This window comes from Microtus ochrogaster, unplaced genomic scaffold (genome assembly GCF_000317375.1).
Source record: "Microtus ochrogaster isolate Prairie Vole_2 unplaced genomic scaffold, MicOch1.0 UNK2, whole genome shotgun sequence".
Classification (NCBI taxonomy): Eukaryota; Metazoa; Chordata; class Mammalia; order Rodentia; family Cricetidae; genus Microtus; species Microtus ochrogaster.
Window position 1 is genome coordinate 21,201,832 of NW_004949100.1, and position 17,796 is coordinate 21,219,627.

Sequence of the window (17,796 nt, forward strand, 5' to 3'; positions counted from 1 at the left end):
GTTGCTTTGTTTTGTTTTTTTTTCCTCCTCCTCCTCCTCCTCCTCCTCCATTTCAAGAGCAATCAATTATAACTTAAGAATCAGGAAGAAAATATACATCTACATCATCTGAGGGGGATCTTCTCGCACTCACAATGTCAGGTGTTGGCAGCCCGTGCTGAGGGTGCCACATGCGTCAGCTCGTCACCAGCACACTAGGTGGTAAGTACAATTATTTCCTAAAGCATAAAAACATGAGTTGAAACTCAGCCAAAGTCACAACTCATGGCTGCGGAGCCTGAAAATGCCACCAGAACCATCAGCTCCAGAGCCTCTACTGATGATAATGAGGGCCATTTGTGTCATTTCTGTAAAGGCCTATTACCATTCAATCAAAGTATAGGAACCTTGGCATTCTTTGATTTGTATTGAGCCATAGGCTTTATAAAAAACAATACTTGTTTTATTTAACTTTCTGAATAGGAATAGGTGGTACATTCATATGGTTAAAAAATATATTTTATACCAAAAATACAATGCTACAGTGCACACAGATGCCTTCTTCCCTGGGTTTTGTGTATTTCCATCCATATATAAATAGAAAGCCTTATTTCTCTCTATCCGGGAGTGACGTCACATACACACCATTTGCTTTTCATCACCTGATATTGCAGTGGCCACATGTCACAGCCTTTTCACTTTAGTGGTTGCTGGGCATCCTTACCATGGCCGTGTCATTATTTAGTTGAACAGTACCATTCTTGGGCATTGTCCACATGTCATGTCACATTTGTACGTGCATCGCTACGGTAAGTATTGAAAAGTGAAAGATGACACACACTTTGTGTTGTGAAAGGCACTGACGGAGTCTGCCCTCCAGAGGCTGGTTCTGCCACCTACAGTCTGACAGTGCTGCTCACCCACAACGTCCCTGTCAGAGACACTGGGGTCTGCCAAACTATATAAAATGAATAACTTTTAATATGTGAAGGCATCTCCTGGCTCTGCTTACTGATCTTTGTCCGTTTTGACCACGTGATTATAAGAACCTCACCTGTTAGTATTGGTCCTTCAAGTGTGATGAGCGGCTTAGTCTTCTAGTTTATTTGGGTTTGTTTGCTCTAATGGTTTTTCCATGCTGTTTTCTAGTCGGATTTACTGGTTCTTTGCTAGCTTCTATATTAACTCACAGAATAGCTTCCCCACTTCTGACCAAGACAGCAATCCACTGGTATTTTTTTTCTGACGTGTTTATGGTTTTGCTTTATTCTTCTAACTTAGCCTCAACACTGGAAAGACCCTTTTAGATTTTAACTACCCGGAGAATTTGAGCACTCTTACTAAATGGAGCGATTCATAGAGGTCTGAAACAGCACCCATGAAGTCAGAGTTCACCTGGTAAGTAAGACAGTCTCCAAGAATGATTTTGGACTTACCTTCATATAGTAAAACAAAACAACAAAAAAATTCCCTCCTCCATTTATTTGTTAAAAAAAAATTGGGTATCTGTTAAAGACTCCTAAGTGGGGGAGCCCTTCAGTGAGTGCTAAGCTTGGTAAAGACTCCTAAGTGGGGAAGCCCTTCAGTGAGTGTTAAGCTTGGTAAAAGTGCAAGAGTTACTTAAGGGCAGCTCTGAAAAGAACGGGATTTGACTCTCGAGGGGTCTGGGAATGTAGCAATGAGCGAAACAAACACTCCTGCCACCACACAGCTCAGCTTCCACAGCCCAACCAGATTCCATTCCATTTATAGTAAGCCCACACCTGAAGAAAATGCCACTGAGGCCACGTGCCACCTGAAAGGTTCCCAGCAGTCCAGGTAACCTCCTGATGCTGTCAGAACACTGACTGGGGAAAGCGATTTGACAGCTAGCTACCAGTCAGGGCCTCATCAAACCACATAGGTCAACCTGCCTGGGATGTACCTACAGCTGGACAAAGCCTTTGACAGGCCTCTGCCCTGTAGACTTGAAGCCTGGAGAGGGCTGGTGAGTTTATTTATAGGGAACTTCAGGAAGGAGGCTTAGCTCCACAGACACAGCAGCCCTGGGAAAGCACTGTTTATCTGAATGAAAGCACCCTTTTATGCTTAGTTAGGGTCTTGAAGAAACATCATGATTGGGAAATACTAGTGGGTGTCAGAAACATGGGTAACAGTTACATGAACAAGGGTTGGTAGAAAGGGAAGAATTTTGAGGCTCATAAGCCGAATAAAGTGGGCCTCTAAACTCCAGTTCTAACTGGGCTAAAGTGCAGGGAAAAATGGTCTGTTGAGAGCATAGAAAGTCAGAATTTGAGGTGTTAACCAGATGAGACTTAGGGAAAAGAAGCCACCGGTGAGGTATCTACATCAGAAGACGGAGCAGGGGCAGATGAAGGTTTGGAGAAGGCAACTGTGGATATCCATAGGAGCTGCCAAGACCCTACATTTGGATCCAAGGAGCACAAGCCTGGACTGTATGAGTCCATACTGAACACAGTATCTACCCAGGGCAAGGACAAGATAAAGGTATTGGGAGTCCAATAGTTTGGGACATAGGGATGGCTATGGCAAGTACCAGGCATTTTGTTCTTTGGGAGAGGGGCCTTCACGTCCCTACCAGGAGATAAGAGGAAGTTAATGTATGTGTGATCCTCTTTGTGCTGTCTCAGGTCCAAACTCATAACAACTGCAGTCAGTCCAACCCAGTACAGCAGAGACACCCAGTGGACACTGAATTACACAGCTTGTCTTCACAGTCCCATTTTAAAAGTTTTCTCACTTTGCCGTATTGGTTTAGTCTTTGCTGAGAGCTGCCTCGCACCTGTTCCGCTCAGTAGCTCCCCATCTGGTCCCATCAGTTGTGGATAGCTCACACTGGAGAAAATGGAAATGGTGGACCAGTTTGCTTAGATCTCTGACAGGTAAAAGGGAGAGGATTCTTTTCTAAAATAGTTGTCTTCACTTGTAAATTTGGTAAGTTATCTGTAACCTTGTAGAACAAACAGGGATGGAATGTATGTAGCTCAGTGGCAAAGCACTTGCTTAGCGGGTGTAAGGCCAAGATTTGATGGCCACTGTGCAAGTACACATGCATATGGGTACACAACATTCTAGTAATACATAATACACTACGCAGATCCAAGTGAGGTTCTCATAGTGCTTCTCAAGTGCCCACAGTAATTAACGCTGCTTTTGTTCTTCATAGGGGTGAAGTGTTGGTTCAATACTATTGTTCACAAAAAGCAGTTGGGAATTTGGGCAAACTTAGTGCCTCCCAATCTATGCAGATAAACATGGGACCAGAACAGCTACTATGTGTCTGACATGGTCAAGACAGAGTTGTCAAGAGCAGAGGATACAGCTCAGTGGTAGAGCATTGGCCATATATGAGTAAGGCCCTGGATTCCATCCTTGCTGCAGCCACAAGGAAAACAATGTGACCTGGATGTATGCGTACTAACTTGTAGCTCACAACTCCTAACACTTGGCTGTTAACCAAGTCTAATGGAATATTTGCCAGTCAATAGTAACTACAAACATAGCTTGGCCAGATCCTTAGCTCTGTGGGCAAATGACTTTCCCAGCAGTCCAAGTCGTGTGTGTCCTGTTCTTGTTACGGCAGACCTCAATGCTGGTACCACATTTTTGGTGAGATTCCCTCTGTCTCATGTACCTGTTCATCTCAGAGTACTGCTATAGCTCAGGCTGCACTCAAACTTGACCTAGTGTTGGGATTGCAAGCATAATACCCGGCTTGACCCTGTGTACTTCAAGCTGTAATATTACCAGGATTTTAATTTCATGGTGGTGTAAACATGAACTTTTCTTTCCCCAGGTTTAATCTAACACATTTGGAACAGTTTTGTTCCTCTTTCCCTACATGGGATCCACGGCCACAGTGTTTATACTCCAGCCTGTGGGGACAGCCTTTAAGAGTTAATAGTCTTTTTAAATAATGGTGAGTTTCCATAGACATATCATTTTGTCCTTTCCAATAAAAAAATAAACAGCTGGCATGAATGCTGACTGCGTTATCGTAAAAGTGGATCATAGCTTGGTTAGTGCTGGGTGCCTGTCTTCTCCGTGACAAACTGTAAAGTGTGCATGTGCTATAAAATGAGTGCACCCAGAACTATCAGAAAGCCCTGCCCTCGGCTGCTGCTGGAGACAAGGACACAGGCACTGGCTGCAACAGTGAACACTTGCAGGTACAGTGACAGGTAAGCTGTCTTATACACTGTTATTGTAAACTACTGAGTCAGGCCTCCATGTGGAGTTCACCCTGGCAAATAACCATTGAGAATGGCTTGTAACCCAGATGTTTGCTCATGCTTGAAAGCAAAGATGTGGTGAGGGGGCTGTGTAGGTCTTCAACGTGGTGTTCTATCCAATCACGACCCATAGGTTTGTCCCAGTTAAATCCCTGAACTCTAGGACAGCAGGAGAGATGTGTGAAGTGGGCTAGAGCCTGTGAGCGAGACTTGTCTTCCGGCCCTGGTGACCAGATGATGCAGTTTGTGAGAAGCCAGAGCATCTAAGCCTCCGGGATTGCCATTTTGGTTCTAGGGTGCACCCAGGGGAGCCCTGAGATAGCACATAGGAACATTGTCTAGGAACACTATCTGGCTGAGACAGGGGTCCTGCTACCACATAGGCAGAACCCACTTTTTCACACCCATAGCTTTCAACAGACGTCGAAGAACTGTTTAAAAATCACAGGCAGTGAGCACCATGTCAGGCTCATCCAATAACAGGCATGCTTACAGAAAAGCTGTCAGGAGTCCACAGTCCTTTAGCTTGAGGGCCAGAAATGTTTATTATTAACACTCTGTGGGGAGCCCGTGGCTTACTGTTGGCTATAGCGAGCACTGGCTGAGTCAGGGAAGGCACTCTCGCCTTCCTCCTGAGGTAGTGAGTATTCAGTTAAACTGGGCTGAAGAAAACTACAAAGTGGCTACCCACACGGCCGAGGTGGCCGACTAGTGTTGGCAAGTGCATCTTGACAGCTTCCGTTTGTTCCTGGAGTGCGTACAGTAGTGCTGTCGGTGAAGAAGCACCAGGCTGTGGGCAGGGTTCAAGAGAGACTGCTGCTGTGGAGCCTGTTACTACAGACTGCGGTCCCCTGCTTCCCTAGACTTTCAACACTGGAGTGGCAGTTACAGGCGTCACAATCACTGGGACCTTCAATGACCTTCAGACGGAAGGATCTTTAAACTGTTAGACCACGTATTCTATACGTTTTAAAGTGAATTATGCATGAAAATCTGTGCAAACTACAACATTGCAATAACAATCAAGGAAAAAACCTAGTATACTTTAGCATTAGTATTTAAGTTATATAAAATACATCTTTATAAAAGTCCAGAATCTCTTTTAAAAGTTTAAATTATACCCACTGAAATAGCCAGGCTCTCTGCTAGTACTAAAGTTAAGAGTTTATCACTCTGAATTATTGCTTAGTCCTACCTAGCCTTGAGAAAGCTATTGCAAAAAAAACTGGAGTCCTGTTTCATAAAGGAAAAGTGCCCTAAAAACTCAGCTGTCCTCCAGTCTGGCTGAAGGTTTCCGACAGAGGACTCTTGCACAGGACTGTCAGCTGGTACTACCCTTGGCTGGCTTTGTCTGGATCCAAAGTGGAGTCTTGCTGCAGAGTTCCTGCTTGGGCCAGGGAGCTGTTACTTTGTTGTCCCCAATCATAGTAGTCTGGAGCAAAACTTTAAACAAACAAACAAAACCAGTTCAGGGGCTTGACATTAGCAACAGACCCGAGTTCTTCACCTGTCTTGAAGCCCATTTTCCAACCAACAGCTACACACAGCTCTGGCGGCTTGTGTTCAAGTCTACTGGACTCTGCAGTGCTCAGAACTTGAACTACTAGAACCTAAAACTAGCCACTGTAGAGAACATAGTTTTAGCAAAAAAAAATTGTGCCTGAACCCTACGGTGGCATTATAGTGAACTACCCGTACATTCTGGACAGACAACTTCTAAATCTCAAGTTCCTCATCTGTGGGACAGGAGTGACATTAGTAACTTCCTTGTTGGGCTGTTGACAGGGTTGAGTGGACACCTACAACACTTCTCAAAAGCAATATCTAAGATCTCATTAGAATTCAGAGGAAAATGAAAACAGTATTCTATCATAGAATACGATCTTTTCTTTCTCTGTGTACAGGGTGAGTACTCTCTGCTCTTGTTTCTTGTTAACTTCTGGCAAGAAAAGGTTAGGGATGCTCCAGCAGGGTAGCTAGGTAAGAGAACAATTTTAGGCAGAAGTGGAGCCCGAACTCTGGGAGGGTAATCTTTGCACACTGGCTTGCTTCCAGGGACATGGCTGTTCTGTGCTTTTCCTTAACTGCTACCTTGCTTTTAATTTTTATATGATCATGGATCTCTCCTCCCTACCCAAGGAGACAGGAATGTGCTCTGTTTCAGCTTTGTATCCCAAACCAAGGTCCTCTCAGAGCCCTCTTCTCATTCCCAAGGACTTTCTCTGTTATACAGAGAGCAAAGCAAGCTCCGCGTTCTGAGCACTGGGCAGATAGCGCACAAGGTAAGGAGGAACCGAAGCCATGAGGGCTGCTCCTGGCCCTGGCGGGCGGGTGCTTCCCATCCTCCCCTTTCCTAGCTGTTATCCAGACTGGAACTAGTTGAAGGCAGCCAGGTACAGCTTGTTTACTGCCCTGAGCGCACACACCACTGTGAATGCTAACGTGTAAGCGCCCACCCCAGAACAGACTGAGCCCAGTCTGCTAGTGAGTCTTCAAGAAGGAGGGGGGGGGGGCATTTCCCATGTGCTCTGACACTGAGTGTGCTCCAGGGCCAGCCACACTGCTTACCCAGCAAAGGGACTCCCTCAGACAGGTCTTGAATCATGAGAACTCAACTACACTGACCTCATAGGGTTGTAGCAAACACTGAATGAGGCGATATTTGTGAATATCTTACTAAATTACTGTTTAAGAATGGCAAATTTCAAAATTTTGGTTCTTAAAATATATTCACTCTAGTGATTATTGTTCATGTATTCTCTGGCTCTAGAAGAGGATCAGAGATGTCTGCCTGGATGTCCCAGTTCACATTCCACTGAGTGATTTGAGCAGCAAATGCCCTGGAGTCCTAAGTAAAGTTTGATTTCTTTACAATCAGCACAGCTATCAAGCATTCCATGGAATACTGAGTAGGAAGAATGCTGGGGAGGGGATCTTCTAAAGACCGTTGGTTTTCTCTCACCCCTGGCTACGTCCCATGCAGGGCAGTTCTGTCAGGGGTAGTCTCTCTCCACCAGAAGTAGGCTCTTACCTTCCCTGAAGTCCCTGAGGAGCAATGTTCCAGGCAAGATCATCATCACTGTCGTATCTTCGGGGGTTGTCAAAGAAGTAAGACCTGGGGCTGAATCCATGGCTGGGGACCATCCCAGGGCTGGTCTGGAAGAAGACATTATCATTTGGCATCCACAACTGCCTGCTAGCATGAGGAAGAAGTGCTGCCATTGGCTAGAGTGTTTAATGTGCCTGTTTTCTCTTTTTCTTCTTGTCTAAACAGGGTCTCATGAATCCCAGGCTTGCCTCAACCTCAGTAGCCAAAGATGACCTTCAACTGCTGATTTTCCTCCCTTTACCTCTCAGGTGCTTGGGATTGAACCTCAGGTTCTCTGCATGCTAGGCAAACATTCTGCCAATTGAACTACCATCCCCAGTCCCCAAAATACATCACGGAGGAGGGAGGGGCTGCTTTCTTTAAGGATTATAGGCAGTTTGTAAAAAAGGACCTGAAAGCAGGAAGAGGACAGACTAGTTGGTGAGACAAAGGAGATCAGGAGGAGTGAGGGTAACGGAGAGAAGAGGGGCAAAAACATAAGCCTGTATAAACCTCACAATGGCGTTCTTAGTTCTAATGGTGAATTACTGTTCATATGAATTACATATCCTCCACAGATATGTCCAAATAGCCAGGCATGGCCATTCACACTCACAGTCCCAGCACTTGGGAGGCTGGGGCAAGAGGTTCTGTCTCAAGTTCAAATTCTACAGCAGGATTTTTTTTTTTTTTTTGCCTGTATTCTACAGCAGACTTTTTATCTTGAAACGACAAGAAGTTCCCCAAACTAAAGCAGACAGTCCATGTGGAGAGACACCTGTATAAGCACATGGGCTCTCGGGGGAGAGGGGTCCCTCCTTGACCTTTCATTCTTTTGCCCCAAACTGAATCCTCAAAAAATGCACATGGGCATTGCTGGAGTCCATCCTGGCAGGGAAGGCAGAGCCAGGCTGGACTCCATCTCCCCCTTACCTTACTCTGTTTCCTGTGCCTGGCTCAGCAGTGACCACCCAGAGGTATGGACCAGGAGCTGTGTCGTGTCTACGTGCATCATTCTGTGACGCAATCACTCACAATGCCGCCCCTCCCCCGAGTGTATGACCCAGGAAGACAAAGCTGTACCCCAGCTTGTATGGTGCGGCAAGGCTTCCAGGGGATTCTGAACTTGACTTGGTTTTCTCTTCTACAGGGTGGGCTCAGCAGATGTGGCCAAACACAAGTGGGTGGCTTTAGCAAGGTCACTGACGCCACTGCCTTGCTCTCCCACTCCCTGATGAGCTGCTATCACTCTGGGAGAAAGTGAGTCTCCAGTCTTTTTCAGACAAAGTATCATGTAGCTCAGGCTGGCCTTGAACTAACTACCTAGCCAAATATGACTGAAACTCTGATCCTCATGCTTCTATCTCCCCAGTGCTAGGATTACATGCCTGGATTATGTGGTATTACAGATGAAACCCAAGGCTTCGTGCATGTCAGGCAAGTACTCTACCAACTGCCATACCTCCCTCCATCTTCTGCTAAAAGAGCAGCATATATGGGAGGGGGCAGTGAACACTGTGTGGCAGTGGGAATCATTAGTCTGCTCTTGAAAACCCTTGAGTGTATGATAACCACCTCTGTGATCGCACTCTGCTTAAGGTCCAAGATTCTCACTAGTTCCTGAGCCATGAGATGTACCTTAATTCTCTTAAAGCTAAACCCCCAAACGCATTTTCTTTATTTTATAAAAGAAATGAAAATTAAGAGAAAGAAGATCCTACTCGAAAGAGTCGCGGAGAGCCTACCTCACAATGGTCACTTTTCACTGAAAAACTAGGAGGGAAATTCTACTTGCTGGTTTCAAGAGGATTAGGGGTGCTGGGGTGCCAGCATCAGAGACTGAGTACTTACAAGGTCCTTCATGGGGCTTCTGACTCGGAAGAAGTAGACCACCAAGGTGGTGGGTAGGAGCTCCCACACGAAAAGCACCACGCCGAACACTACATAGCCGGCATCACCCAGCTGGCTCTTCAGGTCTGCCTGTTCCAGAGTGGGGAAAATGAAGTCAGGAGACCTCAGGCAACCAGTGGTGGAGGACACAGAGCAGAGATCACCCCTAGGCACAGTGATATGCCCCTCCTAAAACCCACCCTTTGAAACCTGGTCTCAGTGATGGGTCAGGCCCCGGCTAGAGGACATGGAGGCCATTTAGATGGCTATTTATGACTGGCCACTCATTTACTTTTGCAGCTCAGGGGATGAACCCAGAGCCCACACCCAGCCCAGACTCCTCCCCTAAAGGAAAGTAGCTTGTCTGTCCAGATTCATCTTCACAATAGCCACGCCCTGTTCCCACAAGAGCTGATCACAGGCAGTTTGTCCAGGAAAAGTCCCCTGAGCAAGGAAGTACGCAAGGGGAGGGCCACGGGGGCTTCATGGAGGGAAGGTCCCAGCGTAGAGATGAACTGGATATGGCAGCTTCCCGGCCCATTACTGGGAAGAGAACACTGAGCCACAGCCTGGTCCTCAAGCCTTCTCCAGCACATCATGCTAAAGGCTGCCTCACTCCTCCCTAGGGAGACTGCACTCATGTCTCCTACATCTCCTTGACAACTGCAGCTCAGCCCAGTGCTGTGACCCATTCCCCAAGGAGGTGCAGGTGCTTGAAACCACCAAAACCATCTTGGCTGAAAGAAAAACAGAAGTAACTTAAAACCAAATCTGTTGCTTGGTGAAGCTTCAGTTTGGGAAGAGGAAAAGGTCAAGTGGGCAGTAGTGATGGTTTGAATGGTGTGCACCAGCACTACTGTCTGCTCTTGAAAACCCTTATGTGTATGATGGAATCAACCACTATTTATAAGGTCTAGGATTCTCATGTCTGGTTTTCCTTAAACGGCATGTGGACCTGAGCGTCCTTGCCCAGCTTTCTCCCTGCTGCACCTGTGGGACAGGGTTGGCCAGGGTTGCTAGGTTACAGCCGTGGTCTCATCTTTTCCAGGGATAGAATGTGTATAGCCATTGTGGGTTTAGCTCACTGAGGTCATTTTTTATCTCACGGTCTTAAATCAGCTCCAGCTGTGAGCACTGCTGACATCTTATACCTGGACTTACACACTTTTGGGTATCTGCTGCTTTTCCAGATAACCCTAAGAAGTATTGCAAAGCAATCCAACGGAGTCCTACTAGAGGTTCATCTGTGTCTGCACATCAGTGGGCCATCAACTCCCACAGGGCAGGACTGGACAATAGCAGAAACGGGGAGTCTGGCTTTCCAGCAGACAGCACTCACTGTATCCTACTAATCTGGTCCCCACTGAAGCAACACCTTGCCTACCAATCTGGTCTCCACTGAGGCAGCACCTCATTACATCCCACTGACCTGGTCCCCACTGATGTAGCATCTCACCACATCCACTGACCTGGTCCCCACTGAGGCAGCACCTTGTCATGCCCCCACTGACCTGGTCTGATACATTGTACCAGTCATAATCAAAGGAGTGGACATTCTTGATCTGAGAAAACGACAAGATGAACAGATTGTAGCAGGCCCGAGAGGTGTAGAGCAAGATGACGGTGACACCGATGGCAGTCACCTGACACACCGATGAGCCCTGGAAGACAAAGCCAACAGGAGTGAACCTTGATAGTTGAGAGCCTTGCAAGGCAGCCAGAGCTGCCAGAGCATCCCACCCCTGACCCTGCTGCCTCTGCACCCCTTCCTCTCAGATTTCTGTTCCCTTCATCGAAAACATGGACTGGGACGATGCCACTAAGAGGGTCAACTGCAGGCCTCTTTCCGTGTGTGTCTCTTAGTGTCTTCCTGGGGAGAAAGGGTCCCACTGTACCTGGAGCTTGCTGGTCCTCCTGCCCCCTCTGCTGAGCACTGCGATTATGAGCGCATGATGCTGCACTCCACATTTAATGTGGTTTCTGGGGGAGTCGGAGCCAGGTCCTTATGCTTGTGCTTCACTGGCTGGGGCATCAGCCCAACCCCCAAGGCCTTGATCTTAAGAGCCAGAAAGTCACAAAGCTCATGGGATCCCTTAAGTCCCACTGTTCAGTGACAAGATCCTGGCTGACTGCCTGACACAGCCCGCAAACCCCGGTCAGGATGCACACGGCCTTGTTCAAGGTCTAGAACCTTCAAGGCTGGGAGCACAGGAGTCCTGCTCGGCCTCTGGGATGGGGTCATAAAGAGGACTTATTCCTCTTTATGAAGCTTTATCAGGTTCTGCCTCAGTTAAAGGACCACAGGAAAGCAGAACTGACTGCGTGCTGCACTGAAGAATCATTAAAGCAAAGGTCATCTGTCACAGGGGTCAGCTAATATCTGACATCGACCGTTTAAGCCTCCCTTTTAAAAACTGAGTTTTTCAAAATTTTATGCACAACTCATGTATTAGAAGTAAGATAATGAACTTGATGGCAAAAAATGTAAAATGGCCCAGCTAATGGAGGATTTTCATGAGTCCAGCTGAATCATGGGGTGCCCTGTGAGGGCTAGAGGTAGGGATCTTCATCTACTGACCCCTCCCTAAAGATAACCCTTGCAGGTTTCAGGCCAAATGCACACGGAGACCCTGAGAGTTCCAGAGGAAGGCGACAGCAGGTCTGTCACAGGGCAGCTAAAACACAGACGCTGGAGAAATCCCAGGCTCCTCACAACTGACAGGGCCAGACCAGAGGAGTGATCAAGGTGAGGATGGAGGTGAGGGGCCAGTTCCCCTGGCTGTCCCAGAGCAAGCGCTGGGAAAGGCTGAATCTGAGTCACCATGGAGGCCATGAACCCTGGTCCTCATTTGCTGACCCAGGACAAGCTTCCTGACCTCTCTGGGCGTGTCTCTGTTTCCTTATCCATTAAGTGGGATTTAACACTCCCACTAAAAATGCTTGTCAAGCCGGGCGGTGGTGGTGCAAGCCTTTAATCCCAGCACTCGGGAGGCAGAGGCAGAGGCAGGCGGATCTCTGTGAGTTTGAGACCAGCCTGGTCTACAGAGCTAGTTCCAGGACAGGCTCCAAAGCCACAGAGAAACCCTGTCTCGAAAAACCAAAAAAAAAAAAAAAAAAAAGCTTGTCAAGTCAGGCCTGTAGGTGTAAGCCTATAATCCCAGCTATAGTGATGGTGGCTGAGGCAACTCAGCGAGACCCTGTCTTATGATTTTTGTTTTGTTTTTTAAAGGCTGGGGACAGAGCTGAGTGGTATAGATTTTGCCTGATATACACTACACCCTGAGTTTGAGCCCATTACCCCATCCCCAAAAGGGTGTTTATCAAGGGACCAAGGACAGTCAACACTAGACACATGCATGCTATTAGTGTCGTTGGTATAGCTATACTACTAGACATTAAGATGTGGGTTCAGCCAGGCCTAATGCTACATTCTGCTAGTCCTAACTACTCAGAGGCCTAAGGGGCAGGACCACAAGTTTGAGGCTAGCCTTTGCTGAGTTCAAAGCCAGCCTGGGAAACATCAAAAACCTTGTCTCCAAATAAGAATTTTTCAAATGTGCAGGGCTGTAACTCAGTGGGAGATGCTGCCTAGCATGCACAGGCCCTGGGTTTGATCTCCAGCACCACAAAAATGAGTTAACAGTTCAACAGATGTAGCTCTAAACCAGACTGAGCTTTCCCAACAACTTTACACACTTAACGTATGCTAAGCCACCCGGAAATAAAAGTTCACACAAAGTTCAGTGAGCCACAGGGCGAGCAAGATCTGTTGTGCCCTAGGTGCAAGCCAGGAAGCCGTTTTTCAGAATAAGGAACTTGCCACATTCCCACCTTACCTTTGACTCCAGGTAGATGTTGGCTAGGGACATCTTGGAGATTTTGTAGAGGCAGATGGAGAGAGAGACGGCACACAGCACAAAGAGCGTATCATTGATGGCCACTCTCACAGAAACGATAACCTTCCTTTCCCAGGTTCCCGTCTTCACCAGCACAGCGCAGGTCAGATTCACCAGCAGGAACACAAGGCTGATGAAGAGGGAGGCCAGGTAGAGGGGCAACCTGGGGACAACGAGACACCAGGATGTTACTTGAGCGCTATATTCTGGGCCACAGAACCGATCCCTCGCAAATGCTAAGGGACAGCTGGATGTAGTTGACACATCATTTGCATATGTGTTGTATGCCTCCCCACACTCACCAGCTACAGTAAAAACCTGCCACCGGGGCTGCAGACACAGCTCCGCAATTCTTCCTTCCAGAGGACCTGGGTTCAATTCCCAGCACCCACATGACAACTGACAACTGTCTGTAACTCCAGCCCAAGGGTCAACTTCTGGCCTGTACTGGAACCAGGCCCACACGAGGTGTACACAGATACACTCAGACAAAACACTCATACATAAAATGAATACAGGTTTAAAATAACCAAACGAAACAAAAAAATCCCTGCCGCAGCAAAGTGGCAAAACCCTTGCCTAGCATAGAGACCTGGATTTGAGCTCTAACAGTGCAAGGAAACCACAACACAAACCTGCCACGGCAACTAATAAATGCTAAATGGATTATTCTTATCAAACTGCAGAGCCAAGCCGTAGACGGTTCATTTCCCTGCCAGTTCCCACTTACAGTTTCTCAGAGCTACACACGTGTAAGAGACCGCCACAGGTGACGCAGACTGCTCCGCCTCACCGGTGCTCGGGGTCTCGCCTCAGGCTCCTCTCACACTCCCGTTATAGCTCTTCCCGCAGACCCACGTGGTAGAAATGCAAAAGAGAGGGAAATCGTGTGGCTCAAAAACGGACTGGCGTTGAGGGCTTCGCTCAGCCCTAGTTCACATCCCCAGAACATTCACAAAAAGGGCATGGCCATACACACCTGCAGCCCAGTGACTGGAGGTGGCTAGGGTGACAGATGGGAACTGTTGGCCTAGTTCCAGATTCAGTGGGAGACGACCTCAAGAGAATAAGGACTGGGATAGAGCTGGACGCACCATATCAACGTCCTCCTCTGGCCTCTGAGTGCATAAGTGGACACATATGCATGCATGTACCCCGCCCCCTGCACACATGCATACACATGTATATGCATACACACGCGCACGCGCGCGCACACACACACACACACACACTAGACTGGTCCAAGTGACCTATGCTTCTAGTCTCAACGCCAGTTAGAAGTCGTGATCCCAACAAAGCCTTTTGCTCTTTAGCTTCCAGAACAGCCTGTAGCTAAGCTCAGCAGCTGCTACAGAGATCTCTGTTGCCTCTGACCCTCATGCGCCCTCCATTTTCTTAGCTTTCCTGGGTCCCTCACACTTAAATTCCACAGGTTTCTCATGACTGACAACCAGAGAGATTTAAGAACCAAGTCATGCCTGCCCCCACCTACTCAAGGTTCAGAGCCTGAGGCCCGACTGTGCTCACGCCACCGCAGGCGGGTTTTCTGCCGCTGTTCTCTATGTTCTGAGATGGAAGAACGTGGCTCAGCCACTAGTGTGCTCGCCTGGCACGTATGAGGCCCTGGGTTCGATTCCCAGTGCTGAGTTAGCCGGGAGTGCTGGTGCACGCCTGTCATAGCGGCACATTGTGGAACCAGGAAAGGATCAGCGGTTCACAGCCATCTTCAGTGACATTCTAATGAACTGGAGGTCAGCCTTGAATACATGAAACCTTGCCTCAGAAGGAAGGGCTCAGGCCCAAAACCCTGCATGAGATACCTGAACCTGGTTCCCTCTGGTTCCCAAACTACAATATCCTCTTGCTGGAGAGAATTTGGCATGAACAAAGAGTATCTTTCCAGGGGACCGTGGATACCTCCCTGCACAGTTTTGTACCCAGAGCCACATGCACTCCTGGCTCATCTGATGAAAAGGGGAAGCCAGCTCTAACGACAAGGAGCTCAGAGTGTGTGTGTACCCTGGAAGGAGGAACATGTGGCCCAGAGAAATGAGATCCTGACATACCAGAAGGAGTATGTGATTGGGGTTGGACACAGGCACTGGGGGACTGAAACTCCATCTCAGACTCCCACCCCTACCCCACAAAAAACAGAAGAGATCAGACTGCTCTGTCTTGAAGACGCAGAACCTCAACAGCTCACATCACTGCAGGTCCTGGGAGGTGGAGGAGCTGCAAACGGAGGCAGCGTCATTTTCATTCCTTCCCACGTTGAGCATCACTAATCCAGAGGCCACAAAAGCTAAGCAGGGTCAGCCTGGTTAGAACCGTGATGGGAGATGCGGTGCAGAGCACAGACAAGCTGGGCTGTTACCATAAAACAGCATTCTACTTGTTACAAACCGAGTATCCCTCATCCAAAATGCTTGCAACTAGGCAAAGCCCTGGTTTAATCCCAAGTACAATTAATTAATTATAAAATTAAGTTGTTTTGGGGCTGGAGAGATGGCTCAGTGGTTAAGAGCACTGACTGCTCTTCCAGAGGTCCTGAGTTCAATACCCAGCAACCACATGGTGGCTCACAACCATCTGTAATGAGATCTGGCGCCCCCTTCTGGCATGCGGGCACACGTGGAAGAAATTCTGTACACCTAATAAATAAAATAAATCTTTAAAAATAAAAAAAAATTAAGTTGTTTTAAAAGCTGGGAATATAAATTAGAGTGAGGTATCTCAGGAACAGACCCCAAGTGTAAACAACAACAACAAAACAAAACAATTATGTTCCATCAGCACATTCAAGTGCTCTGGTGTTGACGGTATTTGTAATTTTGAGATTAAGGATACTCTACCTCCTGGCCCCAATGCCCCAGCATCTAGTGGATAAAGCTCCAGCTCAACAGTGTGGAGGAAAAACACACAGAGAACGACCCAGCAGCAGTGACAGAATCAGAGCAGACAAACTGCAGGCAGGCAGTGTTGGGCACAGACTCCCAATCCATGCAGTTTTCTGAACTTGTTTCCCGGATACAGACTGGGAATGAAAAAATAACTCTTCTGGTGGCCAAAGAGATGGCTCTGTGGTTATGAGAGTGTGTGCTCATCCAGAGGACTTGGGTTCAATCCCCAGCACCCACAGCAGGCAGCTTACAGCACCATATAACTCCAGCTCCAGAGGGAGCCAACACTTCCAGCGTCCTCTGGCATCCCCATAAACACAAATACACATACATACATACACATACACACACACACACACACACACACACAAACACACCCACACACACTCAAAAGCATTTAAATAGATTGAGCGTTGAATAAATATTGTAGAATTCTCATTACATACATAGTCATCTTTCAGTATCTACAAGAGATTCATTCCAGGACACTAAAGACACCAAAATCCAAGGATGCCTGGACAACCCTTACATAAAAAGGCCTGTTTACACAGAACTTATGCACATTTTCCTGTATAACCTAAATCAAGTCTGTGTCATGCAGGATAACCAATAGACCGCAAATGACTGACAAGAAAATATGTGTGTATGTTCAGTACCGATGCAATTTCTTTCTGGGAGGTTCTTTTGTGGGGAGGTCATATTTTTAGTGTGCATGGGGGGTATATAATGTATGTATGTGGGTTCATGTGCCACAGCACACATGTGGAAATCAGGGGACAACTTATGGCAGCTGGTTCTCTTTATACTCTCTACACGTGGGTTCTGGGGCTAGAACTCGGGTCCCCTGGATGAGCAGTACACTCTCAGAACCACAGACCCATGGCATTAGCCTATTTCTGACCCACTGATGTTGACTCCGCGGATGTGGAAGTGAAATCTGTGTACATTTCTGTGGTGACACAAGGATTCACTTTTCCAGTGTTTTGTGCCCGTGGTGGGGGAGTGCTTTGGGGCAAGCCCACAAAGATTGCAATGTGCCCCAGCCCCCTCTGAGGCCTTTTTTTCTTTTTAAACTATGTCCCCATAGCCAAACTTGGTCACTATTGCTTATCTTTGATGAAATAGGTCTCATGAGCCCAGATTAGCTCAAAATTCACAGCACAGGAGGCCACGAAAACAGGATCCTGCCTCAGGAGCCCAAGAGCTGAGATTACAAGTGTGTACCATCACACCTGACCCAAATCTGACCATTCTAAGCTTGGAGAATGACCAGTTTCTCTAACAATGCAGGGAAGGTCACAGACCATCTGGAGGAACATACACAATCACCTTTTCCCATTAATTGAGCATGTCACTTGAGGAGTCCCTCAGACCATGGCCTTCTCTTGGGCTTCTAGAATAAACCAGAACGGTCTCAAACTTGGTATCTAGCTGAGATGACTTTGGACTTCTGACCTTTCTGCTTCCTCCTCCAGAGTCCAGAGATCATAGGTGTGCACCACATCCGGTTTTTGCAGTACTAGGAGTTGAACTCAAGACTTCATGCATGCTGTACGAGCACTAGACCAAAAGTTACATGTTTGAAGCAAGCATGATAGTAAGTACCTGCAAAACCAGCAAGCAGGAGGCTGAGGAAGGAGGACAGACGGTGCAAGACAAACCTGGTGTGTGTGTGTGTGTGTGTGTGTGTGTGTACATACTGTTCCACAGGACTCCAGCCTGGTGTGTTGTGTGTGTGTGTGAGTGTGTGTGTGTGTGTGCATACTGTTCCACAGGACTCCAGCCTGGTG

The 17,796-nt window shown here is 47.5% G+C and overlaps 1 protein-coding gene across 1 annotated transcript in view; it reads right to left on the reverse strand.

The window, feature by feature from the left end:
- Positions 1-34: 34 nt before the first annotated feature.
- Gpr137b (G protein-coupled receptor 137B) overlaps positions 35-17,796 on the reverse strand; it is a 38,670-nt gene continuing 20,908 nt past the window's right edge. Inside the window, exons 3-7 of the mRNA XM_005365424.2 lie at positions 13,047-13,269; positions 10,722-10,871; positions 9,172-9,300; positions 7,264-7,388; positions 35-5,675 (exon numbers count right to left, since the gene is read on the reverse strand). Coding sequence (XP_005365481.1) covers positions 5,564-5,675; positions 7,264-7,388; positions 9,172-9,300; positions 10,722-10,871; positions 13,047-13,269 — 739 coding nt within the window. The 3' untranslated portion in view covers positions 35-5,563. The remainder of the gene's footprint in view (positions 5,676-7,263; positions 7,389-9,171; positions 9,301-10,721; positions 10,872-13,046; positions 13,270-17,796) is intronic.